Genomic DNA, 20,760 nt, shown 5'->3' on the forward strand with positions numbered 1-20,760 from the left:
TGCTATTTCCAGTCTTCCCGAAGGTGTACAGTGCCATTATTTTATTTGGTATTAAGACAAAAAGCTGAAGGACTGCTTTCCTATGGATTGATATCTTGCGTCTTCCAAGATGGCTGAACACCACCTCCTCTAAGAAGGCCTCCCCGAGCCTCTGAGTTACGACCCCTCCTCTGCACTTCTTATCATTCTGGGGCACACCTTTGTGCTCTTATAACTTATCACTCCATATCATAACTGTCCATTTCTACACCTGACTTTCCCATGAGAATGTGAGCTCCTTAGGGGCAATACCTAAACAAAGCCTGGCACATAGTAGGGAGTCAGCAAATGTTGAATTCATGAATGATGAATAAATCACATGCTACTGAAGAAAAGGCCTTACAGTAGTTTATCATCATCTCACAATTTTCGACTTTCATAGCGACATCATTTGTGATGGGCTCTCTTTTCAAAAGACTTTCTCCATTAACATACTACTTGAGTAGAAGGTTTGACAGCAGGTTATGGCGCAATTTGTTGTTATAGCCCATAGTGGAAGTTCTCATTATATCCATGAAAGAGTAACTTCTTTGTGCAGCCTGTACCCCAAATCTATGAATATATCGATTTTAAGAACATAATAGAAAGAAAAAAATCAGAACCTCAGAAAGAAATTCTTTGTGCCACTAGAAATAATAAAGTTCTATGGTTCAGTCTATTAGCTGCTCTTTTGTACATAACAACTAGGGTTGTTATGTAGGGGTGCTACAATTAAAACCATTACTTCATATGTCACCTAACAAGAGAATTTACATTGAGAGGCACTAAATTCACTCTGCTATGTAGGCACAGGATTCTTTCTGACAAATACAGAGTGCCAAAAAAAAATGTATACACATTTTAAGAAAGGAAAACTGTATTAAAATGGTAATATGCAATATATAGCGATAACAAAAGATGAATACAAGTCACGTGTGACTTCTGCAATTACAAGAGATGCTCCAAGTGGTTACCATCAGCGTCCAGACACCTCTGATTCTGGCGAACTACTGCTTGAGCAACGTTGACCAAAGTGTCCACTTGTATACATTTGTTTGGCATTATGTTGGCACACTCGGTAAATACTAAATCCCTAGTAAGTGCCAGGCCCTGTGGTAGGTGCTGGGGAGGTATCAGGGAACAAGGCAACGTCCCTGCACTTTGAAGTCTATATTCTAGTGAAAGAGATAGTGGGGGAAAAGTAGGGGAGGAAAAAGCCCCAATAAACAAAGTTACTACAGACTATGATAAAAGCTCTAAGAAAAAGAAATAGATAACAAGCAGGAGTGGTAGAGGTGGCCCCTTTAGATTAGGATGGTATGAGAGGTCCTCCCTGCAGAGGTGGCCCAAGCTGACATGAGAAGGAACTGCTCTAAGATGGCAGTCCAGGCAAAGGGAACACATGTGATGGTTCAGAGGCAGGAAAGGGTGGCTATTTTTGAAGAACAAAATGGAGTTCCCTAGTGCAGCTGGATGTCTCCCCCAGTGAGGAAGTTTATGCAAGGAGTTTAGACTTGCAGGCAGAAGTCAGATTGTATGCAGAGTTTTGCAGGTCATGGCAAGGACCATTAATAATGTGCTTTGAAGATGGGTTTGTAGCAGAAGAAATATGAAATATGAGGCAGAAGACTCAGGTCACAGTTGAAACTTAAATCACATACTAGACACATGACCACAGGAAAGAGACCTCGCCACTCTGCCTCAGCTTCTGCATCTGTAAAATGTCCAACGACCTCTAAAGGTTGCTGTAAAGATTAAATTGGATGCTATACATAAACATACTTTATAATTTAAAAAGTGTGATGAGAAAGGAAACTGGTATTGCCTGGGAGAAAACAGCCACCCGGAGACAATTACCTGGCAGAGCAGTGCGCAGGTGAGCATCGTCGGTGAGAAGCATCCGCAAGAACATCCAGGGAGTAAAGAGGAGAAAGGGGATTAAACTGCAAGAATAAAACAGGTGATTTTAGCAGGTTTACACATGACGCAGACCTGACCGTAAAGGGTAGCCTGCTATTTACTTTGCCCCTTTGTTTAACTCTTGCTATACCACAGACACCACTCAATAAAATTATGCACATCCAAGAGTGTACCTATGAATGTAGCATTATCTCACCTACCACACCTCAGAAAAAGACTATTCTTTGGTCAACAACAATTTTCAAAAACTTCTAATACACAATAATTACTTCAATGGCAAAAGATAGAATAGTTGACCCTTGAACAACGCGGAACCTCTGGCTCCGTCAAAAACCCACGTATAACTTTTGACTCCCAAAAACTTAACTACTAATAGCCTACTGTTGACTGGAAGCCTTACCGGTAACATAAACAGTAGTTTAACACATATTTTGTATGTTATATGTATTATATACTGTATTTCTACAAGAAAGTAAGCTAGAAAAGAGAAAATTTTATCAAGAAAATCATAAAGAAAATACATTTATAGTATTTATTTTTTTTCAATCTGTGCATACGTGACCCGTGTTGTTCAAGGGTCAGGGGGACTTTATAACTGACGTAATAGGAACTTATGCCTACTGATTATCTGTCCTTGTTCCCAAGAAGATGAGCATGAAATTACCTTTCCATTTCCTTATCCTTGCAAATGTTTCTAGTGGTTACCACATACCAGCAGCATAGTGTGGTGCAAACAAAACTAGAGTAAGAATTAGAAAGCTAACGTCTAGTTCCAGTCTACCGCTGAGTTGCCTATATTAAAAACTACATAATCCCTTTGAGTTTTACTATCCTCACCTGTGAAATGGATGTCTCACTGTCTTACCTATTTTACAGGATTATTATGAGGGCTAAATGAAACATCACTTTCAGTTTATGAAGTAACTTCAGTTTCTCTCCTATGAAACATTTGTTACCTCAAAGGTGGTTGTGAGGATCAAATGGGATACTATACATAAAAGTACCTCATTTTATGTTTGCTAGCTGTCTTTGGACTTTCTCCACAATAAATAAACCTCCCCCAAAATTACTCTGAATGGTAATTTCAAAAGAACTTAAAAGAATACAAACTACAGAACCTTTCTCTATGTCAGAGGTTCCAGTCCCAGTTCTAAGAGCTCTATGACTCTGGACAATTTGTTTAAATCTCATCTGTAAATAACCGACCTGGACAGGGTGAGTCCCAAAGGTCCCCTTCTGCCTTTAAATCCTCTGATGCAAATATGATTTAGCATCTAGCTTGGAGTTCCCCAAACTGCAGTCTCTCACATACCCCTTAACAACTTTTTCCTTATCTGCCCACCACCTGCACTATTTACTTAATATTTTTATATTAATTATTATTACTCAGTCTTGTCCTTACTATATTTCTATGAAACAAGTTTGATATAATGATTACGTCTATTTTATAACTAATCACCAAGATAAAGCAAACTCTCTCCCCCCAAAAATCAAAAGCTTCAAACATAAAGGAACATAGCCATTGTCAGTAATTTTAAAACACCCAGCAAATAACAAGATGTACCAAGGGCTCCCTCAGGGGGCAGCTGGGGACAAGACTAAGAGTGCAAGGCTCTAAGGCCTCGACCCCACTGTCACCCAAAGCAACTCTACCCTCTTCTGCTTAATACATTTAGGCTTCAACATTGAACTTCTCAGCACAGGATTCTGATGTTTAAACCATAGCAGCTGAAGTTCATTCGGATTTCTTACTGCAAAGTTCAAAACTAAAATAAAAATGGGATTCCTATGAAATAAGTGTTACAAGTAATAAACTAAAGATCACAGCTGATCCTAACAACAAGTTCTTATCAGTGAATATCGAATCTTCTTGGAAAACAGTCCTCCAAGAAAATCAGAATAACACAGGGAACAGAAACCTTACCTCATGTGCACAAGCAGAAATGTGAGGAAAATCAGAAGCCAACGCTTTATTCTTTCTAAAGAAAAGGAAACCAAATGATAAAATAAAGATGACAAAGAAAAGATCTTACCTGATTTCGTTCTCTTTTCCCAGCTGATGGTAACCAGAAACTAAAGAGAGGGAGAGAATAACAGGAAAGAAAATGGTAAAAGAAGTGACAGAAAAATCATAGAGAGAAGATAAAAACATTTTGGGATAATGAAGTGAAGACAAAGAAAGAAACAGGAAAAAGATGGAATTGAAGGAGAAAAGGATAGAGATGTTAAATGTGTGTGAACTTTATTGCAGAAAATAACTCTTCAAAGAAAAAAGCCTTGTAATGGAATGTAAAAGACTAGACACTCTAAAAATAAACCCAAGATTATGGTGTGACACCAATGCACTCTCAGCTGTGCAGTGACAACAGGATCCCCAATTCAACAAGGGCATAAACTACACATACATTTTGCCTATTTGGTAAATTAAAAATTCGACCAAGCTGGACAGGTATAGAATCATAACTGGGTACTGATGATGACGTGTACAGGCGACATCAAAGAGCCAACCATGTTAGGAGTTGGGGCTGTCACAAGAAAGAGTGGAATGATTTTCCAACAGCTACATGCAGGCTTTTTAGTTGTACTCATAAGAGTAGTGAGGACAAAAAGATATTTCTCTATATAGAGGTCTGAAAATGGGAAGAGAATACAACAAAATATAGAGGCAATCACCCATTTTGAACAAAAATAATTTTGAGAGACAGAGAAATGAGTTTAAGATATTTCCATCCTGGGCCAGCCCGGTGGCTCAGGTGGTTGGAGCACGTGCTCCTAACGCCAAGGTTGCCGATTTGATTCCCACATGGGCCAGTGAGCTGCACCCTCTACAGCTAAGATTGTGAACAACAGCACTCGGGCTGCCGTGGGCTTCTGACGACCAACTGCCTCAGCCGGGGTGCGGAGCACAAGGCTCATAATACCAGCATGGGCCAGGGAGCTGTGTCCTACACAACTAGACTGAGAAACAACGGCTTGAACCGGAGGGTGGAAAAAGGGGAAAGAAAAAAAAAGATATGACATCCTTATTGGAGGCTACTTTTGTAATGCACCACCTATAGGTATAAAAAGCAAAGAAATGAAAACTAGTCTAGAAAGGAATAAAAAATCACTTTCACGGGTTTAGAGTATTAGCCATTTTAACTGTTATAAAGTACAAATCTTTAAGATCCCCTCTTTCAGCTCTAAAGTTGGATTTGTGGGTTCCTTCATAAAACTTCCCTCCTACCTCCTTCTCCAAGGAACAGACTAGAAGAGACAGTAAATCCAAAAGCACTTACTCTTTCTGCCGAGAGTCACTAATGATGTGGCCTATCCTCTCAGCACCCAAAGTACTTATGTTGGTCTCCTGAAAAGACAAGGAAGAGAAGACAAGAGTGTGTCATCCAAGCACAGAAACAAACACACCAAGCACAATCTGTCATCAAGCTCACTTTCCCATTACTGCGCCAGCAACCTCAAAGGCGCATGTCAAATGTCAATCTGCAAATCCAACAGCAATTATATTCCTTTTTATGAGACTCTATCTTAAAAGTATTTCTTGTTATCCTAAACTTATTTTTCTCTAGTGTGCCAAAAAGGATTCATTATAAATACTGTTCACTCTATACAGTACTTTAACATAGTAATATTTCCTAGAGTTATTCAAGTATATAGAAATAAAAACACTTTAAAAAAAAATCCGGCCGGCCCAGTGGCTCAGGTGGTTGGAGCTCCATGCTCCTAACTCAGAAGGCTGCCGGTTCGATTCCCACATGGGCCAGTGGGCTCTCAACCACAAGGCTGACAGTTCAATTCCTCGAGTCCCGCAAGGGATGGTGGGCTCTACCCCCTGCAACTAAGATTGAACACGGCACCTTGAGCTGAGCTGCCCCTGAGCTCCCGGATGGCTCAGTTGGTTGGAGCGTGGGCTCTCAACCACAAGGTTGCCAGTTCGACTCCCGCAAGGGATGGTGGGCTGCGCCCCCTGCAACTAGCAACGGCAACTGGACCTGGAGCTGAGCTACGCCCTCCACAACTAAGACTGAAAGGACAACAACTTGAAGCTGAACGGCACCCTCCACAACTAAGATTGAAAGGACAACTTGACTTGGAAAAAAGGCCTGGAAGTACACACTGTTCCCCAATAAATTCCTGTTCCCCTTCCCCAATAAAAATCTTAAAAAAAAAAAAAAAAATCCAACAGCAGCCACTTTTTAACAGACCAGCACATCAAGCTCCCTGGAGTCATGATTAGAGCCCCAACAGCCTTCATAATGGGACATTTACCAAGTGCTCACTGGTAACAAACACCTAAATATCTGCCGACTAAATGTATACACATCAAAGGACGTTTATAACTTGCAAAAATTGTCACCCTGTATTTTGTCTGGTAAACATCATCTCTGAAAATAAAAACAGAAGTCTGTATAAACTGGTTCTTAAATTGGGGGTTCTCAGGGTTGTAATATGAAGTCTTACCCATAACACCACAAGCAATTCAGAAACCAGTCATCTCCACAAAGCTGGAAAATGGCAGAAGGCACTCACCCTTCATTTCACTTGAGCACATTTATAATGAGTATCTACCGCAGTTCCTGGGGAAGCACCCCAACAGTACATGAGTAAGAGTTATGCATATATGAGTAAGTGTTAAGATGAGCAAGCATTAAGTTATGGGCATGAATGTCAAGAACGTCAAACCTGTTACTCAAATACATTGGTTTCTGAGCAAATATTATTATCTGTATTCATCTACATGTATGATTAGCTTAAACCTTAAGATACACATTTTAGCAGAACTGGCTATCGAAAAATTAATTTGAGGTCAGATTCTGGGCAAGAGTGGAGCCAAATAAAAAGGTTTCACATATTATATTCTTCATATTCTTCATCCCTTACGCCTGTGCCTCCTGGTCACAGATGCAGCCATGGTAGCGGGGCCAAGGGAAAAGATGGGTGAAAAATGAGCTATTTGTTACAGCAGAAAAATTAAGTTAAAGTGCCGTAATGTTTAAATTTACAGTTTATTACTGTGTAAATTACAAGCAGTACTTTGCGTAATTAGCAGCTCGCTGGCAGGGAGCTGTGAATGAAACTCATTATTTATGATTACAATTTAGAAAAAGAGAAGAGAGATGGGGAGAGAGAAGAATGGGGGCAAAACAGTGACCTCTGCTAGAAATGACAAATATCCCCTTAAGGTGATGAAGATGAATTAAACAAGTAAATATTATTCTATTCATCTGAAATCCTTAGAGACGTCCAATAGGCCCTAGTTTCCTTCCTTACAGGGAGCCTACCAGATGAAGCGATTTACCTCCCTGGAGCAGGAAGGCTCTTATTTCACAGGAGCTGAAACAAAGTGAGGTAGGTGGCAGGGAGAACATTATCTGTCGATCCTAACGAATAAAGAGAAAAACCTCATCTTTCTGCTTCTCATTCCCAACCCCTGCTTCCTTCTACCCTGTGTGCTCCCTCCATCCCATGTACCTGCTGGCTGTCAAGAACAAGCACCCAGAATAGCAAAAGCACCTTTTTATTGTCAGTACATTGAGTGATCCAAAAGAAGTATCATTCTTCCAAAAATCAAATGTCTTTCTCATTAGAAATTGAAATTGAATTTAAAGATACTAAAAAGAATCTGAGTTCATGTGGAAATAAACAGCTTCGTTTCTTCTGCACGGCTAAAATGTCAAAAAACTGTTCCTTGATGAAACTATAAAATAGTAGCTCTCTGAGGGCAGCCAGAACGGGGCTCTAATCACTCCATCCCTGGCTGGGCACAGAGCCTGCCACAGAGCCGGCATTCTGAATGCATATGGAGTAGACAAACAAATTAATGATCTAAAATGACTCTCCCTTCCTTACTCTTTGCCCACCACCATTTTCTCTGACTGGGTATAAGCCCCAATCTTCACCTATTTTCAATCTCAAAGCTAAAGTAAAAAGTAAATAAAGTAATTTTTAAAATTTAAATAAAGAAAGAATAAAGAGAAGTCAAATTTGGGTTCAACTCTATACTCTGCCACTTCTGTCTGGATAACATCAGACGTTACTGAACTTTTTTGAACCCATGTTTTCCTCACCTGCTAACGGGGAATATCACCTTTTTTTACAAGGTTTTTGGGAGGGTTAAATGAACTGAGTGTGTAGCACAGGCCCTGGCAACGGCAGAACTGCATAAGTCGTAGATATTCCTCCCTCATGGCCAACGAGAAGTTTTGAAGTTTGATAACAGGTTTGTTTTTTTTCCAGTTTTGTTTTTTTTAATGAATTCTAGAATAAAACACCAAAGTTGGGATAGAGGAAGCATTCATGAATTCAGAAGGCATCATAAAGAAGCCAAGAGTATTTAACTTACATAACATCAGATCAGAGAAAAAAAACAAAAACAGAGATCAAGCCTGTAGATTTACAGACAATAGATACTGTCATGACAGTGTTTGCTTTGTCAGAACTTCTGTACGAATTAAGCTTCATCTTTTATATGTATGTCCATTCATATACTACATAATGTTCACTCTTGTGAAGTCGCAAAATATTCCAATTGGCTTAATAACTCCAGAGAGTTCTGGAGCACCTTTGAGTATCAAGAGGGTACGCAAATCCCACAGGAAGGACTATCCTCCCACTGAGCCTAGTAAATAGTGAGAGCTATCACCTTCCCAACAAGCCTTCTTCGCCCCTTTCTGAGGCATCGAGCTGCAGCTCCAGGCAGACGATTCAAGCGAGCATGGTACCCTAAAAAAAAGAAGTTCAGTAACTGAACGCGGAAAATACATTAACACCACAAGGCTCCCCACCCCCAAACCATCCCCAGGATGTTACCAGACTGACTCTTAAACGAGTATCACTATGCTATTTGTCAAGGGTTTCAAATTCCCATGTCTCTGCCACCAGCAGTATGATCTTAGGTGTGTCGTTTATCTTTGACCTAGACATTTTCGACAAAAGAGGGCTACCACTTGCTCAGTCCTGGCTTAAGGGGGTGCTATGAAACCCAATGAAATAGCACATGGAAGGTACTTTATAAACTGAAGGAAAAACAATGACACAAATATAAGGCGCTATCAACAATTTCTAATTGTAAGTTAAATGCTAGTTATTATTACTCGAAAACATTCTAATTCATGAAGTAATGGTAAAATAGCATATGTAATATAATCCCATTTTCCTAACTGCTAGGTGTGTTCTACACATAAAAAAGACAACTGGAAGAACCACACCGAAATGTTATCAATGACAGTGTCTCTGGATATGGGATTACAGGCCATTTTAAGTTTCTTCTTCTTCCACTTCTTGCTTATTTGTGTGTATGAATATTTTAAGGGGTCCATAAAGAACTTTTAGAAATGGTCATTGAAATGTTCGATGAATGTTATTACGGCAACAAACAACGTGCCTCAGCCAGAGAGTAGTCATTACTAAGAACCAATTTCTTTGAGATGGCCTTTCCATCCCCCAAATTCAACAAAATGCTATAGAATAGGAGTTTAGAGCTCTTACTGCAATTGTGATCACAACAGATGCACAACAAATGCATGAAAACTAACTGGTCCCATTATTGATTACTAGGAATCCGAGAATAAATTTATAGAGCTAAAAGAAACCTCTGAAACAGTTTTGTTTAATGCCACAGTATCTTAAATGACTCTGACATCCCAAAGAAATGAAAGGACTGTCACAGTCACAGAGAGGTAGACAGAGAGGTAGACAGAGAGGTAGTCCCAGAGCGTTTACCACATATCCTTCTCCCTGTCTCAGGCTCTTTCCACCCTACCTTGCTACATCATAATTGAAGGAAAAGCAAAAGGAAGGGTTATGTATTTGTGTGGAAGTCCATAATAGGAATATGCTTAAAATAAACAATTTAAGGGTGATAGAAGGTAAACGGGGTCAAATATATGGTGATGGAAGGAGCACTGACTCTGGGTGGTGAGCACACAATATGTGTGATATATAGATGATGTATTACAGAATTGTACACTTGAAACCTATGTAATTTTACTAACTATTGTCACCCTAATAAATTTTAATTAAAAAAAATTTAAAGAATATTTTGACACCCATTCAAAAAATGACATTATATCTTGTATGTGAATGCGAATGTACTAAAATCTGTTCTCTTCCAAGATCCAATACTTCAGGCTTCCAGTGAGCACTCAACAGCCCACCAGCTTCACAGCTGGGTAAACAGCTGTGAAACGCTGCTAGACTTCCTAAATCTGGCACAAGTGGCAATGGCAAGCTGAAGGAATGTCCTGTTAATATATATCCCAAGAGTGTCCAAGGATTGATTTAGGTAAGACTGGAGAGAACCTCATGCTTTGACACTCACCCTTGAGTCCTCTAGAAAAATCCCTGGACTATCCAAAATTCAGAGCGCCAAAGTGTGCTTAGAGGGAGGAGTACGTACAGCACGAGGCGATTCTCACCAGAGATAGCCATAGAAGTGTGGAGTGTATTCTGGGCTCCTTAGAACTCACCTCGTTGAGCTGGCCGAGAAGGTAAAAGGAATGTGGAATCTGAAAGTTTATCCAGTCCAGAATCCATTCTTTCTACTTCAGAGCAATGATCAGGAGCCCACTTGGGCAGGAGATTTGGGACAGTGAATCCTGGAACACATTCTCCTTCATAGAACCAATCACTCTGCTCATCATCCCCTAAAGTAAAGATATTGTTTCATAAGCTGGAATTTTAACATGCTGTATCAAAAACCAAATATGAGGACGACTTCTCGTGCTATCAGTTTAATTATGCTTTTCAAATAAAGTCAATGTACAAAAAATTATTTTGAACCTTCTTCTTGATCCATATTATAATGAAAACTGGGATATCAAACTAGTTGCACATAAATGTCATAATGTGTTATGCTGGACTGTTTTTAACAGTAAAAACTAATAAAGCTACCATTTACTAACCTACTAAGCCTTTACCACCTACCAGGATCCATGCTAAAAATCTGTAAATATGTTATCTCTTCCAAACCTTACAAACTCCAACTTACAAACGCAGCAACTAAAGCCCAAAGAAGTGCAGGTCAAGATAGTAAATGATGAGCTAGGATCTGAACTCAAAGCCTAACTCATTTCAAATCCTTTACCACGAAAATAAACTGTCTTTCATGTACCCTTCTCAACAGTATAAATGAACTTGATGCAAAGCCCACAGTATAAATGAACTTGATTCAAAGCCCACAAATGTTTCTCAATTTAAAACTAGCTTTTTCTGAGGGATTTCTTGCTATATTTGCATTTCTCATAACAGGTGAATAAAGAATGTATACCCATAACCTCGTTTTTTCCTTGGTATCTCATTAATGGAACAGAAAATCATCTTGACATTAGCAATCCAAGCTACCAGGAAAAAAATAACCACAGAGACAAATAATATATTCCCCCAAGGCTTGTCAAGAAGTTATACCATTTGCCCAAGGCCATACTCTTCAGTAATGACAAAGTCAAGACTAGACCCACATATCCATACTCTCGATTCAGACTCCTTTCTATTGGCTACAGTGGTAACATCTCAGTTTCCAAGAGTTTATTCCTGCCAACAAAGAGTAAAACAGATAACTTTAGGTCTGCCACCCACCCCCCCTTTCAAAATAGCAAGGATGCAGAAAATTATTATAAGAATATCTAAAGAATTCATAATGCATTCATTCTCTAGTGTATACTGGATCCCAGGGAAGCTGCTCAGGAGACGCCAATTCCACCAAGATTCACGGGCCACTAACACCCAGGATAGTAATACCTCTTACTATTAATGATAACCGTGGAGATCACTAAAAGGAGAAATGAAAGCTGTACACTGGTGAATAGCAGCAGATATTGCCACTAAAGAAGTTACTCAAAGTGTTCCCTTATAAAAACATACCACTCACAGCTGTTTCTCTGAAACTGTGGTTCGCACCCTTTAGTGTGGATCAGAAGGACAAGGGGGGGCTGTGAAACAGACTGCTGGGCTCTCCCCACAGAGTTTCTGATTCTGGTCTGGGCAGAACCAAAAATTTGCATTTCTAACAAGTTCCCTAGTGATGCTAAACTGGTCTGGGGACAATTTGAGAACCCCTATTCTAAAAGCATCTCATCAAACCACGCACACAGATGAATTAAAGATAGGCGTCAGAACTAACAATGATTAGTTTCTCTGTGCTTCAATATATGAGTTCCTTTCTTATTCACACGCATCCCTTAGGCCATTTATTAAAACAATATATTTAGCTAGATCATGTATTCTGAGGACAAATGGCAAACTATAACGGAATATTTTTTGGTTCTCAAGCATTCACTCAAGATTTCTGATAATATGAAAAGGGACTCGCTGAACCGGAAGGAACTTTGTGAGGTCATCCCGACCAGTAGTCTTCAACCTGGGTTCATTCACTAGGATGCCTGATGCAGGACCTCCTCAAAAGAGTGATGCCAGAGAATAAGGAAGAGGCTGAGTACATCAGGCTACTGATGTCCTGCTCCTCTGGGATCTTGCTTTAACCAAAATAGGTTTAGCTATTTCATGATTTGAGGTTCTATGTACAGTTCTGTTTGAGGGGGAAAAAGGAGAATTTCCCCCTTAACTGGGCTTCCCAATAATCATTTATTAATAGCTCACTATAGGCCAGCCAATGTGCTACTTATTGTGATTACAAAAAATAAAAAATAAAAAAAATTCCTGCCTTTCATAGCTTCAACAGAAAAGACACACATCTACAAATAATGTGATATGGTTAAGTGCTAAGAAAGCAGTAAGTACAGGGAAGGAAAAGAGTAAGAGCTGTAGGAGACGATGCCCGCACGGAGTTATCAGTCAGAATCCCGTTAGGAAACACATGCACATTGTCAGACACGGGATAACTAAGACTTTAATGAGCAACTATTTACAAAATGTAGACAGTATTACGAAACCAATGAGGGATGGTGAAGCACCCTGGAGCCAGCACAATGGGGGTCTTCCCCATTACTAGATGTGACGTGGCAAGGGGAAAGCATGGTTATGAGAGCCCAGAGTAAGAACTGCAGTTATTGAAGGCTGCCCAACAGGAGCGGTGGCCTTCAGCAGAGGGACACAGCCACAGCCAACAAGCAGCCCAACAGAAAGGGAACCAGGGAGCGCTGTAATCCAACATGGGGACTGCATTACTGTTTCCACCTCTTCGCTACCTCTATAATATGGGTGCAGCAAAAGGATACATCCATGCCCGTGGCCGTGGGATTCCACAGAGCACAATTCCTTATCTCACTGAGCTTAGTCATACGACTTGCCTTAGGTAGTAGTAGGACATTAGCAGATGTGGTCCAAGTAAAAGCTTTAAATATTCATGCAGGGTCTGGCTTGGTCACTTGGCATTCACGTCCTCTGCCATGACACATCCATGCCACATATAGCCACTGCTCCTTTAGCCTAGTACCCAGAATAGATACAAACCTAGCTTGAAGGCTGGACACCAGCTGAGCCCAGATCAGCTGCATCACAGCTAAGCCCTAGCCCCATAGCAAGAAATAAATGTGGAAACCACTGACAATTTGGGGTTGTTCAACAGTATTATCATAATTAAAACTGACTATTACACCAATCTCACTCCCCTCCCTCCCTCTGTTCTTTTGCTGATGCCTACCATTGGCCAAACCCAACAAGAAATGGAGGGCAAGAAAACCCACTGATGTCACCCATAGATATGACCTGGATATGACCAGATGTTATCCACAGATATGCCCTGGCACTCCAGGAAAGAAGAGGATGGGATTTCAGGCAGAGGTCAGCATAAACAAAGAGACGTGGAAGCAGGAAATAACACAGCTTTGTGCTGAGACCTCTAAGCATCTAAAATATCACCAGAACATATGAAGTGGAGAGAGACACAAAGAGGAAAGCTGGGGCTATAGAATATTCCACAATCTTCCAAGGAAACCAAGGATTCCTTATCAGTGGAAAGGTTTTCCAAAGGCCCAAAACTTAATCCGTCGTAACAGGTCCACACTTTCTTACACCTCTGTATAATTATGCCTCATAACCTTTAAGAAGTCCATTATGACACTTCATAGCACTGTAGTAAAAGCAAAGAAAAAGAGCAAATATTATCATTCTGAACAGTATGCACCAGTTCATTCATGGAAAGACAACCAGATTTGCCTGGTATGAGGTAAGAGAATCCAGACCATGGCTAGAGCCTACCTGGGAGTAAACACACACACAACCTCTAATGACCCCGAGCTCCCTCAGAATCAGAAAGGGATAGATATGTACTCCCAACCTCCATACAGCAGGAAGCTTAACAACTCCATCCAGGCCCGTAACTCTGAGGCATGGCCGAGACACCCTCCCCATGGTCTCTCTCCAAAATCAGGCCTTGGATCCTGGGTCTCACCGTCCCAAGATCCTGAGTTACTAGGGAGCCTATTGAATCAACCTAGACATGTAGCCACCATGACTCTGTCCGTCAATCACTTACCTCTGGGAGAAAAATCATGGGAGCAGGGACTTTTGAGCTCTACAAATCCCTTATTTAAAGTAAGAAAACTACAGTCCAAAGGAGCTACATGAAATTCTTACTGGTACGTAATTGGTGTGGCCCTGAGCAAGTACACAGGACAAGAACAAAGTTTCAAATTCCTGTTTAGGTAGTAAAACTAAAGAACTGATAATTAACATACACCAGCCTTATTCCCAGGGCTCTATGCTAAACTTCAGGAGTTTTAACTTTAGAAAGATGTTTTCTATATGTTTACCCAGAATGCTAGAGTCATTTATAAGTAAGGTTGCAAAAATAAATTCTCCCTATGTAAAAATAAGAATGTCTTAACCTCCAAAAAAAGAGAGTAATTAATACATAAGGATTTTTTTGGTGCTAATACAAAGCAACTTCCCAAAGTCCCATCCTTGACAACATAACCCCTGGATCAGTGACTCTCCGAGTCTGAACTACCTGCATAAAAATCCCCACAGGTGCCTGTGAACCATGCAGATTCCAGGGGCCAGCTCGGGAGCTCAGAAATGAGCAGTGGTAGCAGTTCCCAGCCGGCTGGTATACGCCCTGAAGTGGAGAACCACGGCCAGAGACAACCATCATATTCGCAGTGAGCCACTCCTATAATCATCACAACCATCCCGGAAACACTGAACCGACTTCCCGAAGCTGGGATCCACATTACCTTGCCGGCCTTCATCATTTGTGAAGAGCCCTGTGTCACTGCTGCTACACACACTGCTGGTTTCACTGAAAACAAAATAAAGAGTAAAACGTGAGAACACATCAGTTCCAGTTAAAAACAAAAACAAAGCACTGTCCACTCTTCTCTTGGTCTTCAAATGAGAAGATCCCAAGTTTCCCTAATTTCACTAACCAATCAGAAATGTAAATTTCATGGCTAAGTCATAGGGGAAAGTTTATTTTCCCCCCAAGATAAAAGAAATGTAAGAGGAGGAGAATTCAAAACCTTTCATTTATATTTCAAAGTACTCAAAACATCTGAAGTCATTGTGTTAGTTTAGCAGTAGAAAGTTATTTATTAAGGCTCATAGAAGTAATCTCAACCTGGCTTGGTATATTAAACAACATAAATTTACAAATTTACCAACAAATTTTAGTTTTAAATATTGTCAACTATCAGTTTCAAATGAAGCTATCCAACTTTAAGACATCTAGTGTTTCTCAAATTTTTCCCCCATTCGTAAAGCAGAAAACAAAAATTCATAAACAGAAAAAAAAGTGTCAGTATGCAAGTTATATTTTCTAAATTTAATGTCTTCCTTGATACCAAGTGAATATAACAAAATTCATTTTTGAAAAGGAAATTAAGATTAAATATAAAACCATAAAAACAAACTCCATTTGAACTCATTGAAATAAAACTTTTGCCCCATAGAATTCTGACCAATAAGCTTCATTTTCTGAGCTACTGCTAACAATGGATTCTGCCTCTTCTGAGACTGCAGTTCTTTCACTTAATCTTCATCAAATTTATTTATCTGGTTCAAAGAAAAATTTCTCTATTCTTTACATTATTAGCTGTTTCTTTCATTGGGAATGCCTCGTTCCAAGCTGGTCAATTTGTTTTTCACCTGCTCTAGATGATAGAAGCAACCAAAGCAAGAAACATTCTCACCATGCTGCATAAGGAAGAGGCTTAGCAAACACCTAGTCTACATTTCTGGATCAAAAATCTGAAAATATTTTATACTTTGCCACATTTTCAAATACCTTGCCAACATTAAATCCTATAAATGCTGGTTAAATCAGGTAGAAATGCTTTCCTCACTTAAGCTTGTCTCTGAATAGATCCAAGAGACTTGTTACAGCAAGAGCCAATAAAATATACCCAATTTCTTTAAAGGTTATTTCACTGTATTTTCTTCTGTACTTATAAATGGGAACATTCAAAGGTGTCATTGTAGAAATGTACAAAACTGTACCACTGGATTCTGTTGCATTTAGAATCTTCAAAGAGCTCTGCAGTTAAATTCAGAAGACAGGTCACCAAGTACTGCATTCTTCCAACTTCTGAGTTCAAAGAACCGTACCTCCTGAACTTAATGGTTTTTTGTTTTAGTATTTTTAGCAAATTTCTAAGACTATCAGTGATCTAATTCCACTGAGTTACTACACATCCTCTCATATTACTACTTTATCATTCTCATCTTGCCTTAAAGATAAAGCAAATGTTAAAATATTGTTTAACTCCTCTTGAGATGAAGAAGGGCTTAGAAAGCACATTAGGCCATGGAACAGATATTCTACTGCACCATCGTGTGATAGTTTTTACTGGTTAGAAGTTAACACTAACTGATTTAGGTAGGGGTCAACAAACAATAGCCAGTCACCTATTTTTGCATGGCGTGAGTTAAGAATGGTTTTTATTCCATTTTAAATCCATGGGGGGTGGGGGGGGGGAATCAAAAGAATATTTTGTGACATGTGGATATTCAAATTTCAGTGTCAATAAATAAAGTTTTACTGGAAGACAGCCACACTCTTTCATTTATATACCATCTATATCTTCTTTCATACCACAACTGCAAAGTTGCGTGGTTGCAAGAGAGAACATATAGCCCACAAAGCCTTAAAATATTTACTATCTGGCTCTTTACAGAGGAAGTTTGCTGACCCCTGCTCTAGATGTACTACAAGTTCTACTCTGCAATATTTATGATCCCCTCTGAGTATCTCCAATTAAAAAATTAAAACTGTTGCTTTATTACAAACTCATCAATTCTTTTCCCCATTCATTTCCAGCCACTGGTAAGCACTACAAGTTCCGGTGCTTTCTTGATCCTTTTTTGCATGGATTACATTCTCTCCTCATATAAATAAAGGGGACAAGCTCAAAGAAATCTGCTGGATCAAAAAAGGTATTGGTAACCTAAAACCTTCCTGTCACTGCACATATTCTATTTTTGTCAACAGTGTTTAAGGAGATTCACTGTTCCTGAAAGAGCTTGGACTAATCTCTTCTATAAATTTTCTATATACAAGGTGTGGTCAACAAACACGGTGACTGTTTAAATTTTTAAAAAAAATTATTACAGTAAAAGACAATTGCCATTAATCCCCCTCAAAGTACTCCCCATCGCTTCGAAGACACGTATCCCATTGTTCTTGCCACTTTCTGAAGCAGTTCTGGAAGTCCTCTTTCGTGAGTGTCTTTAGTTGCACTGTCGTGGCTGCCTCAATGCCCTGAATCAATTCAAAACATTTTCCTTTCGTGGTCATTTTGACTTTGGGGAAGAGCCACAAGTTGCATGGTGCCAGATCCGGTGAATAAGGCGGATGAGGACACACTGTAATGTTTTGACAGAAATTGCCATATACCAGAAGCGATGTGTGACATGGAGCATTGTCATGATGGAGGATGAACTAAAGACACACACGAAAGAGGACTTCCTGAAGTGCTTCAGAATGTGGCAAGAACGATGGATAAGTGTGTTCAAAGCAAGGGGGAGTATTTTGAGGGAGATTAATAGCAATGTGTCTTTTACTGTAACAAATTTTTTTTAATATTCACTGTATATTTTGATCACACCTCGTATAATTAATTAGAGTACAGCAATGATGTCATAGAACTATCACCAGGATTTTAAGATTATGATCAAGGAAGGTATGTATTTTCTTCACTGAGAAAATAATTTATGTTTTATAAAACACTTATTACATAGAAGTATCATCATTCTACCAGTATCTGGAAATGACAATTTCATCTGATTACATCTGCTAATTCTATTTATTCCTTCAGAAGAACTTGCATTGTAGACATCTAATCATATGTAAGAAATTGTTAGCATAATTTACTGGGGAGGAAAAAACAGGAACTTCATGACATGGTTGCACATAAACACTATGATAAAGCATGGAAAAATGTAGTGCTAGCCATAAACACGAAGCAAATATTTGTCCTTCCAAGTTACAAGCCAAAGTTGTCCAGTCCTGCAGCCTTCACATGTGGCTCAGAGATTATGATTTAAAAAGAAAATCAGATTAGCGGGATTTCAATAATGAGTTAGTCAACTATAAAATGTTAATTTATCGAATTAAACAGAATATTTACTATTCTTTTAAAAATAAGCTCTTATCTTTCAATAAAGACAATTTTCTTTTAGCACCTTTGCAAATCACAGGGTCAAAAAGCTAAAAAGATGACAGGCTTCCACGAATTTTTCCTATTCCTTCAAATTTATTATTTTTTTGCCATGGGCCTTTTTACTAGGCAAGGAAAAAAAGCTCTGCTCTTCATTTTTATAAGAAAAATATGTGATCCTACATCTAGTGTCCACTCCACTTGTGGTCCTCTGGAGCTTAGTCAGGAAGACAAAAACCCAGGCTTTATTAATCTTCATAAAAAGCAGGTAATGAAATCTTTTCTTGTGTCAAAATGGCAGCAACTCCTAGACGTATCAATGTCTCCTGTCTTTGCCTGGGGAGCTGTTCAGTACTCCCTGTTTTTATATGATTCTCATCCATAAATAGCTTGCATATAAAAATCTTCCTAGAATATTTCTAAAATATTTTAGAGCAGAAATGTATTAACTCTACAAATAATTCATAACATCATTCAAAAAAAAATTCAGTCCCAAATTGGGCCAATAAAGTCTCCAACAGGAAGAGGAAGGATTCCCAGCTCCCCTCCCTCATTTCTCCTAAACTTCCACTCATTCACTTAGTAAGCATTTATTAAGTATTTGCTTATGTACCAGACACTACTATAACCAACACTAAAACTAAAAAAGAAACATGTAAACCACAATTTAAATGTATAAAATGTATTAAAAACTTAGTCTAGACTATGGGAGAAGGGTGTGAAAAGGTTGAGAGAAGAATGCTTCCCAATGAAGAACATAATGCAAAATAAGGGATGGTGCCTAGAATTTAACCTCATAATACTAAGGAAATCACCCCTTTTAGGAGCCAGAAAAGTATCTCAAAAATATTCATATGTGAGTAAAAGTAGAAAGAGTACGTCACACTTCTCTATAATGGTTTTCACTAAAACATGTTCCCACACTTAATTCAGCAGCATAGCCACCATGTTAAAGAAGACAAAATTAAAGCCTGGATTTCAGACCAATTGTGTTAACTAATTACTGTAATACTGTTAGAAAAGCAACAGAACCATATCCAACTGAAATAACTAAGTGTAAAGTCAACCTAACCAGCAGTTCCAGAGGCTTTCCTCTCCCAACATTTTATTATGAAAACTTTCTCTAAATTCCCTAAATTCTCTAAATTCCCACAATTAAGAGGAAAACAATACAGCTTGTCCTCTGACCTGAGGTAGTTCTTTCATATTCCTAAACACAGAAGACTATAAATGTAGAACCGAATGAGAGTAGTTTACACCTGTCTCAATTAAAATACGGAGGTACAGAATTAGTTGATCCTCTATAATCAAAAGCTGGTATCAATAAGTTACCCCCTGAGTTGCTTACTCATTTAAGATTAACCAAATAGCTCAAATAAGATGTGTCTTTTACATCTGATTTTAAAATAAACAGGAGGATAAAAATTAAAATAAAAAGCAGGATAGAATTTATGGCTTACATCAGCATGCTAAAAAATAAGGGGTTTTCATTTTAATCTTTTATTAAATAATAATACATTTAATAAAAATTTAAAATTGTCTTAGAATTCAGAAAAACAAAAGAAAAAAAGTCACCCCTAGACACACAGCCCTAAGACATCACTGCTCCTTTTTTCCTGGATCGAGGTGGTACATTTGTAACCACATGTAATCAGACTGAGTGAGAGGTTTTTCAGAGAAGTATCTCACATCGATTGCCAAATTATTCCCATAATAAATTATGAGAAAGTATACTGAAGGTGTTTTTCAGTTTCATTCAGATGGTACCAGGAAGGCAGCCACCTCTCCAGTTTCACAGGTTCATTAGCACGGCCACTGCAATCAGATATACTTTGCAGAGATAATGATTTTCCTCGGGACTCTGCTATTGAGCTGGGGGCTGTGCCTTAGAGAAGTCCATCCATCCTTTTAAGACTTACCTTTTCTTAGAGCTAATAGTGATTCATCTTTGGTTACATGAAATGTCTTTTCGAGTAAATTCTTAAAGGGCAAACGTTCTGAGACCTGCAAATCTGAGAATGTCTTTGTGCTACCTTTCCATATGAAATCTATCTTTATTGTACATAAAATTCAGGGGACAAGGGGTGAGTAGAGCAATCTTCCCCCTCCCCACCCCCCCAAAACCCTCTAGGAAAATATAGCTCGTCATATTTAGTACGATAGGGATGAATGTCAGCCTTATTTTTTCATCCCTTTTAAGATTCCTCTTTGTATCTGTTCCACCCCAACCACCAAAGCAGAATACGAAAATATTGCCAAGATAAGTAGAGGT

General features: G+C 39.0%; 1 protein-coding gene across 2 annotated transcripts in view; it reads right to left on the bottom strand.

The window, feature by feature from the left end:
• GPATCH2L (G-patch domain containing 2 like) overlaps positions 1–20,760 on the bottom strand; it is a 56,407-nt gene that overhangs the window by 26,278 nt on the left and 9,369 nt on the right. Inside the window, exons 3-8 of one of the 2 annotated variants that reach the window (XM_033107664.1) lie at positions 15,069–15,133; positions 10,404–10,580; positions 8,579–8,658; positions 5,217–5,284; positions 3,863–3,917; positions 1,876–1,961 (exon numbers count right to left, since the gene is read on the bottom strand). In XM_033107664.1, coding sequence (XP_032963555.1) covers positions 1,876–1,961; positions 3,863–3,917; positions 5,217–5,284; positions 8,579–8,658; positions 10,404–10,580; positions 15,069–15,133 — 531 coding nt within the window. Of the gene's footprint in view, positions 1–1,875; positions 1,962–3,862; positions 3,918–3,971; positions 4,012–5,216; positions 5,285–8,578; positions 8,659–10,403; positions 10,581–15,068; positions 15,134–20,760 lie in introns of both variants that reach the window. The other variant, XM_033107665.1, reaches the window with a different exon arrangement.

Source organism: Rhinolophus ferrumequinum, chromosome 6, assembly GCF_004115265.2.
Source record: "Rhinolophus ferrumequinum isolate MPI-CBG mRhiFer1 chromosome 6, mRhiFer1_v1.p, whole genome shotgun sequence".
Lineage (NCBI taxonomy): Eukaryota > Metazoa > Chordata > Mammalia > Chiroptera > Rhinolophidae > Rhinolophus > Rhinolophus ferrumequinum.